At 36.4% G+C, this 12,851-nt stretch overlaps 1 protein-coding gene across 2 annotated transcripts in view; it reads left to right on the top strand.

Moving 5' to 3' along the window:
• The first annotated feature begins 2,364 nt into the window (after positions 1-2,364).
• LOC140160545 (nicotinamidase-like) overlaps positions 2,365-12,851 on the top strand; it is a 44,991-nt gene continuing 34,504 nt past the window's right edge. The window contains exons 1-4 of one of the 2 annotated variants that reach the window (XM_072183784.1): positions 2,375-2,770; positions 6,527-6,653; positions 10,673-10,726; positions 12,593-12,717. In XM_072183784.1, coding sequence (XP_072039885.1) covers positions 2,640-2,770; positions 6,527-6,653; positions 10,673-10,726; positions 12,593-12,717 — 437 coding nt within the window. In that variant the 5' untranslated portion in view covers positions 2,375-2,639. Of the gene's footprint in view, positions 2,771-6,526; positions 6,654-10,672; positions 10,727-12,592; positions 12,718-12,851 lie in introns of both variants that reach the window. The other variant, XM_072183786.1, reaches the window with a different exon arrangement.

Genomic DNA, 12,851 nt, shown 5'->3' on the forward strand with positions numbered 1-12,851 from the left:
TTTCCTATGCCTTTTAGGGCGTAATGTAGAAACGGTACCCAAAATATCTGTGCCAAAATTGCTTGCCCCCCCTTTCGACCTGCCAAAATCGCTTGACCCCCTTTTGACCTGCCAAAAATGCTTGCCCCCCCTTCTGGCCTGCCAAAAATCTTTGCCCCCCTATAATTCACCCCGGGGGGGTACACATAATTATTGCACCACCCCTTATTGATTGGCCCGTGGTGCTTGTGTGAAGTACAACGATGCGTTCCCAATTGGGGAGAGGCGCCATTATGTATCCTTAGCTCTGGGCGCCACACCCCCTAGCTACGCCACTGCGCATATCTTGGTCAATTCTTGTTCGATTTTCACGCACAGGGTGTCAATTGAGAAAGTAAAGTCCAATTAACAAAATGTATATTTCAGAATAATCCAAAATTATTAGGTTGTTGAACAGCAAGGATGACTATAACTGACGAGTTTCTTTTTGTGCCTGGTGTAGATATGAGGCTTCTTGTTCGTACAACTAGTGCACCTATATAGCTGTGAGAGCACTGGTCTGTAGCATGATAGTAATAATGTTGTACCCCTGATGACCCTTTTGACTTTTTGACATGTTTCCGTCATATCGAGGATTCCTTTTACCACTTTTAAGCATCGGGCATCAGTGGCGGCGCTACGGATGGGGGGAGGGGCAAATATTTTTCTTGCCTCCCCAGTTTGCCTCCCCCACTTTTGAGGCACACCCCCCCCAATTACGTAAAATTCCACTTTTGGAGGAAACTTTTGCGCAAATGGATTTTGTACCCCTGAAATTCACTTTTCCCCCCAATGCCCCCCGAAAAAGAGTTTCGGGTGCCGCAACTGTCGAGCATGACCCCATACAAACTTTGACCTCAGGTGACTCGGTTTAATTTTGTTCGTGATATGCACCAAGTTTAAGCCCATTCCCGGGAGCCCATTCGTGCGAAGTTTAAAATGTAGCCCTTTTTCTGGCGTTCCGGGCGCAACTGTTTCAAGAAGGGGGGGCATTATGTATCCTTGTCCGGCACCACAACACCTAGCTACGCCACTGCCGGGGTATATATACAATTATTGCACCATCCCTTATTGCACCGGATTATTGTACAGCTTCTAAAAAATATGTCCCTTTAAAATAAGTCAATGTATTAAAATTCGACTCGGCTGGAAAATAAATTGCAATTTGCCAATGCTTATAAATAAACTAATTTTACTTCTTGATGATAATTTTAAATTATGAGTTTTTAAAGTAATTAACGAAATCACGAAAGCTTGTACAGCTTCTATAAAAATAATTTCCCTTTAAAATAAATCAATGTATTAAAATTCGACTGGCTGGAAAAGTAAATTGTACGTTGCCAATACTTATAAATAAACTTCTTGATGAAATTTTAAGTTATGATTTGTAAAGTAATTAACGAAATTATGAAAGATCTTTTTGAAAGAGCCTGGCAAGCAATGAAGTAGCATTTATAAAAAATATTGGCACTTTGAAAAAGAACCTCCTCAGTGATGGAGTGTCCCTTTAAACATTAAAATCAATTTAAAAATGAAAGCTTCAAAAAGCCACAGGAAATCATCGATGCCCTTTAAAGTCACAACGTACGATCTGGTATGAAATTGGCTTTTTTGTTCAAACCTGATTGTTTGCATGTATACGCCCTATTTGTAATGTTTACACATGTTCCAACTTACACCTAAAATGGAATCAGCCAAATTCGTTGTATTTGCAAGTCAACAGGCATGACAGAGCGGCTCAGAACTGAAATCCCTCAGATATCAACCTCACGGCCAAAAAAACAGCCAGTGGAGTTTTTTTTGATTTTACCTTTAGTTCGGCTTAAAATGGACAGAAACCTTTCTAATATTAGTAATAATATTTCAATAATATTTTGAGTAAGGAATAATGAAAATTAAAATCCAATGTATAACTGTAGGTACATCATAGCTTTAAATGTACCAATCAGCTGATCAGTCATGTGATTGCTAAATGTACATGTATTGGCAAGAATAGGCTATTCCAGTTGAAATCCATACACCCCCTATGGAAAACATGCCCGACCTTAATCTCCCACACAGAGAGTGTAAATTTCAAATGCAGTCGTCCCAATCAGGAAACCCCCATTTGAAATTCACACTCCCCTGGACAAGATTTAAAAGTTCAAGTCTGGTCTTCCATAGGGTGTATGGATTTCAGCTGGAATAGCCAAATATCATAAAGCAGACCCAAACATGAAAATCGACCGTCTCATGTTGACTTGATCGTGTCACAGTCATAAACTTAACCTGTTTTAAAGGGACATTCATGTTTATTTTGGAGCAGTATGTAATGTATGTTTGTACTGTACATATCCGATGATATATCCATAGGCCGCAAATGCCAGCAATGACCTTTACTCTCTTATCTGACATTTCTCAATACATTGAACGTCAGAGCTAGCTGCAGTATAGGCTACATGGTATACATGGTATAGACCTATATTATACCAGTCAAAACACAACACGTTCACGTATAACAAATGTTTGCCTGATAGTTATAAAGCAAAATTAATGCAAAAATTGTTATAAAGTGCGTAAAATCAGTAAGCAAACCAGTATATTATAATTGCTGTAGTAAGCCGTCACAGCTGGTAGAAACAATGACAAGCAGTGCAAAACAAGAGAATTTCTTTGACGATTTCGTCACTACACGAAGTAAACACACAGTTGAAAATGGGAATGGAACTGCATCAGAGGAGCAGCGATGCTTTCAATTTTTCGACAGGGACGGGTAAGTGTATTTTGCTTAGGGGATGTGCAATAATTATGAGCCCTGGTGGGATGGTAAAATTGTGGGGGGGGAGGAGAGAAATTTTTGGCGAACGGGGGGGGGCAATTTTGGCACACATTCACGAGACACCTTGCTTAGGAAAACACTAGTACGGAAATGATACACATTTTCCTGCTCGCCTCGCAACATATGGGCCCCCTATCTAGACCCGGGGGGGGGGGTACTCAAGTATGGTTTTGGTAGGGACGTGCCGCTGAGAATTTGAAAGTGGACCCATAAATATACCAATTTTCCAAGAAATTTGGACCCATTGATATACCAAAAGTCAAAAATTTTCGGCCGAATTTAACCCAAATTGTCGTAGTTTTCACAAATTTTCCCAAAATTTTGGGAAAATTTTGAAAATTTTGGCTAGATTAAGGAAAAATTGGGCTATTTTCCGAAAAATTGAGAAAATTTTTGAACAAAGGACCCATTCATATACCAAAATAGGCTTTGAAAAAGGGGTCATTGATATACCAAGAGGCTGAAAATGCTACCCATATTTGCGGCACGTCCCCGTATGGTAATTTGTACTGAGAACCCCCCCGGGATCTAGACAAAGGTTTACAAATTGGGATCCCAACAATTTGGCATGTGCAAAGGGGGGGGGCAAAGATTTTTGGCGGGCCGAGAAGTGGGGGGGTGATTTTTGGCGGACCGAGGGGGGGGGGGGCAGCAAACATTATACAATCGGCCCGATACTGGCTCTATAAAAGCTGCTATAATGGACCAAGAATGGCAGCCTGTATTGGTCCGGTACGGTCGTGCACACGGGCATTCGACTGGCCCAATAGATATTGCCAGCACTGAGCCAAAATGGGTTGAAATTGGCCCAGTACAGGTCCAATTTATTCAATACTGTACTGGGCCAATATAATATTGCCAATATATTCCCATTATGAAACCGTAAGTAAACGGTAATGCTCCAATTTTGGTCCTTTTTATTTTTTTATTTTTTTGGTCCACGACTAGCTGTGCAGTGTTCTTCTATTCCTCATTTACCCGGTTCAGGCATTATTGGTCAGTGGTTTCACCTGTTCAACCAGATATTTCCTTTGAAAAGGAAACTTACTTGCACTCAGCATAATTGAATTGGTATTACGTGATGTGCAAAGTATTAAAGTTCGATAACAAGTAAAGCTCACAAAACTGAGCTATTGATAAATGAAATATATATTCTATGGTGTCATCAGAAAACAATTATGCCTTGCTCACGTAGATTCTTTACAAGGCAGTAAATGAAATATTCGGAACAAGCGTAAACTCGCTGCCTCTTCTTTATAATAATAATAACATGTGGCCCTTCAAAATGAAGATGATAATGATCAAAATATTGTATTTTGATAGTAACAAATGTCAGGGTTTCAAAACCACGCCCACATTAATGCAACATTGGGCCAATACAGGGCCGGTACTCGGGACCTACAAGCCCGGCCAACAAGTTTCTGCCGCAACTGGGCCAGTATGTACATGCCGGCTCGATGCCATATTCAGGTAGTCTTCAATTGGCCCAATAATGGACCAAGTACGGCACAGCTTATCCTGATAAGAAAACGGCAGCCAAACATTAACCAGTATCGGATTTGTACTGGCGTTATTCCGTCAGCCGTGTCCGGTATTGCCAGAAGTAGACCGGTTTAAGCCATTACTGGGCCAATATTACAATGTTTGTTGGGGGGAGACCAATTAGCGATTTTGGCGGCTTGTTCGGAAATTTTACCGGGGGGGCTCATAATTATTGCACAGCCCCAAAAATGTAAAAGTATAACAAGAAAATCATGACTCGACATGGTCAAGTTTCACTCTTCATTATAGTTGCGTATTTACTCAGCCATTTGGCGTAAGAGGCCAATTTGTTACGGGTACTAATGTTTGGTTCGGATAGAGAGGTGCCGCCAAGAATCTACATTCCAATTTTTCACGAATTTGGACCCATTGATTATGAAAATTTGTATTAGATTTTGTATAAGAGTTTTACAACTTTTCCCATAATTTTGTATAAATGTCAAAATCTTGGCTACAGTGAGGCAAAGTTGGGATATTTTCCGAAAAAAAATTAAGCAAATTATGATCAACCAAAAGCCGAAAATACGACCCATGTTTGCGGCACATTCCCCGATCCCCGTATGCTCTGTATGGTCATATGTACTGAGTACCCCCGGGAGAACCTCCCGTCAAACTAGTGACCCACTTCCAAAATTACTTTTATACGAATTACCAAGACTAGATTCCGGGACAAGATTAGCCTACACAATAAAACTTCCGAATATTTGGTGCAAATTTTTTATACCCCACCCCTACACGGATTTAGCACAAGAAACCTTTTATCGTCTTTATCGTAATATAGGCCTACTTGACGTGTTTGAAAATCAACCAAAATACGATTACCAAGATTGTTGATGTTATTGTTTGCATTTTTTATCATGGTTTTAGATCTTATGAGAAATTAACTTTTTTGCCTTGTCATCTTTGTCAAGAACATTGCGGTCTAAAGGTTAAACTCAATAATGAAGTTCATACTCATTATATTTGCATAATGCATTTGTTTAAACCGTGGAAATAGAATTCAACCAAAGCCCGGAACCAAAGTCACTGGTGTAAATATCCTCAACACAAACACATGACAGGGAAGTTTGCTGTTATGGAAACAACAAAAAACAAGTTTTATGTTTTGTTTAGTTAATTTTTGTTTTGTTTCAGTTAGGCCTACGTTAAAGACGTTGTTTCAACAATAATTGACACAATCTATAATGCAAAACGTTTGAAAAAGTACAAAATGTGTGTTTAGCAACAATTCAAGACAGTTACTTGCGACATCAAGGTAGAAATAGACATAGGTCTATATATTTTATAGTCGATATGTGATAATTATTTTTGTGTGTAATGAATCCTGTAAACGTATATAGACCATCAAAAGCGATATCCGATCCCGGGAATCCGATATTTTATTGTTGACATTATTATTTCATTATCAGGAGTAAATGGATCCCTTCAACTTATTTCTGTTGAAAAATCAAAGCGCTGTGCTATACCAGTATTTTCATGATACATTAAGAACAATGCGACATTTTAAAGTGACAATTAACTTTCAAATTAAAGTTGCCGGCGGTGCAGGGTGTAACCGACGTTTTTGACCGCCACCCGGGCTTTCGGACATTCCTGATGGGGTTAAAAAAAAGTAACAAGGTGCTCCGCTGTAATAAATATGTGTACCTCCGGGATGGTGAGTTCTAAATATGGTCTGTTAAAATCGCTTGCCCTCCCCTTTGGTCGCCCCAAAAGATTCTTCCACCATGCCCACCTTCATAAAGTGTCAGATTTTTGGGAACCCAAATTTAAGCTTTTAAGGCTAAAATTTAAAATTGTCTAATCATGTGATGCTCGCACAGCAACCAGGAAATTTGGCATATTTGAATGCTTTCCTAACGGTTTCAAATTCTTTACCTTTTAGGTCGTAATAAGATGTGCCCCAAAATTCTTCCTGCCAAAAAATGACACCGTACTTTTGACAAAAATCTTTGCCCTTCCCTATTATATTATTCACTACCCGGTGCACCTGGCACGTAATAATAATAATAATAATAATAATAATAATAATAACACTAATAATAATAATAATAATAATAATAATAATAATAATAATAATAATAATAGTGTTACACCTGATTATAATTTATGCATATATGCCTAGTACATGTACCTATTTTTTTACAGGGATGGGATTTTAAATCATGGAGAGTTTCACCACTTGTGTTGTCAATTGCTGTCATCGAATGATGATTGTGACCAACAATGGACAAACCAAGACACTGACAAAGTACTTCAACTCATCGTCAAACAAGTAAGATTTCCGATCAATTTATTATCAACGGACCGATCACAGTTGACGCGATGTCTAATCACATGAAGGATTTTACACTCTAAAAATATTTTACTCAAGTTGAGTAAAAAGGTCACAAATCTTCAAATTGAGTAAAACATTACTCAAATTGAGTAAATAATACCCATTATTATGTTTTGATGGATCCAAGTTGTGATAATATTGGATCCAAAACATAATAATGATAAAATTGGATGCTTTACGCCGAATATTTATTGGTCTCGCTATGAGTTGTAAAATATTGAACTCGACTACGCCTCGTCCAATATTTTAAAACTCATAGCTCGACCAATAAATATGGGCTCAACCGATCCAATTTATCAACATTGAGCTCATAATACCCTCAATGTTGGGTACTATTTATCAATAGGAGCTCAATGTTGGGTATCATTTTCTCAATTTGAGTAAGTTTTTACTCATTTTGTTGTTGTGACAAGTTGATTAATATATTTTAAGAGTTTACGAATCCACGTTTATTCATTATTATGTTTTGATGAATCCAAGTGTGTGAAAATATAATGGATCCAAAACATAATAATGATAAAATTTACGCCCAATATTTATTGGTCTCGCTATGTGTTTTAAAATATTAGACTCGACTACGTCTCGGGCTACTTCTCGTTTAATATTTTAAAACTCATAGCTCGACCAATAAATATGGGCTCAATCGATCCAATTTTATATCAATATGAGAAACAGCAACATTCACAGATTGTATGCAAGATGATCCACAATTTTAGAGTAATAACAGATCCATTGTTATAGTGTAAAGCTTGAAACTGTCGATTCTTAATACAAGTCCAACAGAATCAACAGTTACTCGTGTATTCTCCTTAACATAAACCACCATAAATATGCCTTTCATGCAGATCACCAATAATTTCGCTAACCAATAAAAATAAATTTATTATTTATGGTAAATTTATTCACCAATTCCACCTGGGTTCAGGTTCATATACGTATAAACTATCAATTGACGGTTTTCCAAATGAAAAAGAGCAATGAATATATTCACAAAATTGATCGTATACTAAAAGTATTTTACAATAACTGGGCCAAGAATTACATCGAACTATTGTTTTAAAATGTGAAGATGCAATGCTAAATGGACAAGAACAGCTATAATTTATTTTCGGTAGGCCTATATTCTCGGTATATTCTTGGGATTTTTAATGAACAGAATTTAAGCAATGACAACATTTTGTTTTATACAGCAGGAACATCCTACTGCATAAATTAGAACCAAGGTGTTAGTGATAAAGAACCTAATCAACGGAATCCAACAACAATCAGTGATAATGGCCAAGAAGGAAATAAGTTACAAGGCGACAAAGGCTGTTTTACGGGGTCAACCGACCAAGATTTGTGTCAAGGGAAAATTGTGTTCTAAATTTTTCAAAATATGTCTGCAAAAAAACATCAAATATTTGCCAGAGTTGTCAAGCTTTCGGCGATATTTAGCCTCCAGAAAAAAGAAATACCGACCGACCGACTACTTTGAAAAGTTCGTCCGCTGTAAAACATTTTTTTTGTCACCTGAATCATTGGTTTGATTTTGTTCAAGTTTGACAACACTGAAAGATAAAACATTGTAAAACGCTAAAACATTGTAAAAGTTTTCCATTCCTTTTTTAAAGGAATTTTTATTATAACAAACCCCTAAAACGTTTTAAAACATTTGCCTTTATTTTATTAAAAAAAATGTTTTCAGCTCAGCTGTGGATATTGAAAACAACTTTAGATGTTATACTTTAACAAGTATAGAACAAAATGTCCAAAGTTTAAATGGTGGTGCGAATTTTTGCTAAAAATGTGTAATTGTACTTTCAACGTTAATTATAAGTGAGAGTTGGTTTCAATTGCACCGTAACAAAATTTCACGCTTGATTTTGTCTCGGTATATTGAGCTGAATGAGCCAAAGGAGAAACGTTTCCTGTGGTAGTAAACAAATAAACTTCTATTAACAAGTTACGATAAATATTGAGCAGCGAAAGCTTTCCTTCTTTTTTATACCACCATGATTGTGCAGTTTTTGAATATCATATTGAAGATTTAAAATTAAAAATGTTAATAAATTAGGAACAGCGTTAATAACCCGGAGGGTCATTAGTCCAAAAAGGGTTAAAGGAAGGGTTTAGGACATTTTAGGTTAGGATTAGGGCTAGGGATAAGATTAGAGTTAGCATTAGGGTTAGGGTTAGAGTTAGAATTATGGTTAGGGTTAGAGTTAGCATTAGGGTTAGGGTTAGAGTTAGCATTAGGGTTAGGTTAGAGTTAAAGTTAGCATTAGGGTTAGGGTTAGAGTTAAAGTTAGCATTAGGGTTAGGGTTAGAGTTAAAGTTAGCATTAGGGTTAGGGTTAGAGTTAAAGTTAGCATTAGGGTTAGAGTTAAAATTAGCATTAGGGTTAGGGTCAGAGTGGGGACTAGAGTCGGAGTATATGTTTAGGATGTTTAGGGTTAGAATTGAGCTTTAGGGCTTAAATTAGGGTTTGGGTAAAGTTTAGGGTTATAGGGTAAAGTATTATAGTAGGCCTATATAGGGCTTAAATTAGGGTTTGGGTAAAGTTTAGGGTTAGGGTAAAGTATTATAGTAGGCCTATATAAATAAGTTATCGGGGTTTCTGACTATAACCCTTTGAACTATCGACTGTAACCAATAGATTTACGAAAAAGAAGATCCCTACTCCCCATTCCAGAAAAATACAGAACTAAAAAATAATATTATCCTGTTTTGCCAAATGAAACATAGCTAAATCCTAATTCTTTGGTTAGTCCTAACTGGCAATGAAAGTTAAATTTTAATATTTTTGCAATTTTGGAAATGGTCCAAAAACGTGCAATTTTTCTTATAATTGTAGTCACAAAATTGTAAGACTTGGCACAAGTCTAAGCATTCAAAATCTTGAGTAAAAGGTAAGAGCTACCTCATAATTTTAATATTATATGTTATTTTTGCTAATTGGTTGTGAAAAAGATTGGAAAATGTGTTTTCTAAAAATTACAATGCATAATTTGAAATTAGTCTTTTGTTCAAGTCTCTGGGCTTGATTGTCACAGAATACGAAAAAGGTCGAAAAACGCCTTAAACATGCATGTTTTTGGCCCTTATTTACAACAATTGACCAAATATTAAAATTTTACTTTCATTGCCAGTTAGGACTAACTAAAGGATTAGGATTTGGCTATGATTCACTTGGCAAAACAGGATAATATTTTTTTCCAATAAAATTAGTTCTGTATTTTTCTGGAATGGGGAATTGGTGTCATTTTACGTATTTTATTTTTTATAGTGCTTCATTAAAAATAATAACTATGCTTATAATTATATCACCAACAGCAGCTGCAAGTAGTAATAATAACACAACAAAGTAATCTTTTTTTTTATATATATACTTTTTGATCCATCAGATTTGAAAATGTTCAACATGCGAGATTTTATTTTGCTTATGCGACGAACATGACATATAAAAGGTTATCATTTGAATGTCACTTGAGGCCTTTCAAATGGTTTTATCTTATGACATTATTATCATGTAGTATATTGTTGATAAGAACGTTGCGTTGCTTAATATCCACGATAAGGAATATATTTACTGATGCAATACTCTCCAGGATTTATCCAAATTCTTTAGGTTCGTGATAACACAACGTTGCATTTCAACGAAAAGCAAGTCCAAGTACATTAAAAATAATATACTAAACTAAACAAAACAAAACAAAACCGAATTAAACTAAACTGAACTGAACTGAACTGAACTGATTGAATGAAATGGTATTATGGTAATCAAAATACTAATAAATAGACAGGAAGGAGTCAAGGAGAGGAAGAAAAGTGAGGCAAAATTAAATAAACAAACAGACAAACAAACAGACGTAATGAAAATAAACAATGAATTAATATCTGATATGTCTTGATGTTAGCCAACATGGCCAAGAAGGAACGATCTCTTATACCACCGCATCTTTTATTACTTACAGGAAGAAGTAGACGAAGACAAATTTAAAAACGTGTGGAAGAGTTGGATAAAGCCGGTAAGCATTGAAAACATTCGAGCTAAATAAGCCCGGATATACTTGTTCATCAACATAATGAGCAATACGCTGGCGAAGTTACGTAATTAATCGGATTAATTACCATAGCAATAGGTGAAAACAATTTTGAACATATCGCGCTGCACTACAAGCAGGTTACACTCATCACCTGTGTATGTCTGTAATCATAGATTGAATACAATACTGGTCTTTTCAAAGATACTAATCTTACAGGTGCAAGTAATCAGCTTGATATGGTTCAATGAAGAGGTACCGCGTGACGGTATCAGTGCAGCGCGGTATATTCAAAAATTGTTTTCACCTATTGCTATGGTAGTTAATCCGATTATTACGTAACTTCGCCAGCGTATAAGGCTTCGTTGTCCTTAATAGGGACGCACCATTTGATACTCAGGGGGAGTAGAAAGAAAAAAAAAAAAAAAAACTTCCCCCACTACATGAGCAAAAAACAAAACTTTCCCCACCAACACTAAAAAAAAAAACCTTCCCCACCTAACTGTGTATAAATGCATGAAATTAAAAAAACCAAAAATTGCCGCCTTCGGCGGCAAAAAAAACAACAACTTCGCCGCCTTCGGCGGCGAAAAAATTTTTCTTCCCCCGACCCCAACTTCCTACCCCCCCTGAGTATCTAATGGTGCGTCCCTTAATCACATCAAATAAAATACATGTCTCATAAACATGATAAAACATCATAAACTCCAAAGGAGATAGAGAAGCCTATCCCATTGCCTTCGTTGCGACCAACGTCATCATCACTACGATGAGATATTTCATAAAGCAATCAAATCACAACTAGATATGTTTTCTAAAGTTCATTTATAGATGGAAAAGTTTCTTCTGTGCATTTGTTAATATCTGACAATGCCATATACATTCGTCCTCATTTTGTCATTTCTTTTTGAATCACCAAAGGCAGATTTTCAAAAATGGCAAAATTGTTATCGATGTTTCCTTCAGGCACGCCAATACAGGATGTTTTTGAAAGATTGGTTCCATTACTTGCAAGGATAAATATCCAAATTGAAACTAGGAAACACAAAGTATGCGGGTCTACCAAAAGTAGGGCCTATCCTGCATCGAATTTAAGGATGATTAGCCGTTACATAATAGACGACGTTAGTTATACAATTTTCACCTTGATGTGGCCAGCAGCGCAAAAGGACTTTTGCACTCCTCGCCCGTGCAATAGTCATTTTTCCATTGCAGTGACGCGGAGCTACCATAGCAACGCTGACAGACGCGGGAGCGTATAGCTAGACTCGCCAATTATACGTGCGGGTGTTGCTTCTAAAATAAACATACATTTAGATATTTTTGATTTATTTTGTTTTCGTGGTGATTTATAAAATTAATTGGACGAAAGGGAACTTATGAGTTATATAAGACAAATATTGAATATTTTCATTCGTTCAATGGAAAAAATATTTCCATTCGGTGAAATATGAACTGTTCCATTCAACGAGGCTTTGCCGAGTTGCATGGAACAGTCCGTATTTCACCTCATGGAAATATTCTTACCAATGAACTCATAAACATTCAATATTTGTATAATATCCCAAAACTTTTAGAAACATTTGACAAATTAATAATTTAAGAGAACTTTTATTAGAAAGTATTACTGGAATTAAGCACTCGTGAATGTATTGAAATGGATAATATCGTTTGTTGGTAAGACATTTTACTGAACATTTTGAATAACAAATTCGGATAGAATGCGTGTGCCCGCATGAGCGCATTTTAGAAATAAAATTGTTTTTAACGTTTTTGTGATTTTCTCAGTCCTGAGTAAGCGGGATATTAACTCGCCTCTATTGTGTCTATATTGAAATATTCTGTAAACAGATTTTGAGTCCAAAATGCGCTTTGTTGGTAGTTGATGTGCAGAATGACTTTATAAGTGGTTCGTTAGCCCTGAAGAATGCGCCAGCTAAACAAAACGGTGAAGAGGTGGTGCCAGTCATCAACAGGTAAGTTACTATGTCACCCATCATCGTCATCATCATCATCATCATCATCATCATCATCATCATCATCATCATCATCATCATCATCATCACCATCATCATCATCATCATCATCATCATCATCATCCACAATTTAG

Source organism: Amphiura filiformis, chromosome 9 (genome assembly GCF_039555335.1).
Source record: "Amphiura filiformis chromosome 9, Afil_fr2py, whole genome shotgun sequence".
Lineage (NCBI taxonomy): Eukaryota > Metazoa > Echinodermata > Ophiuroidea > Amphilepidida > Amphiuridae > Amphiura > Amphiura filiformis.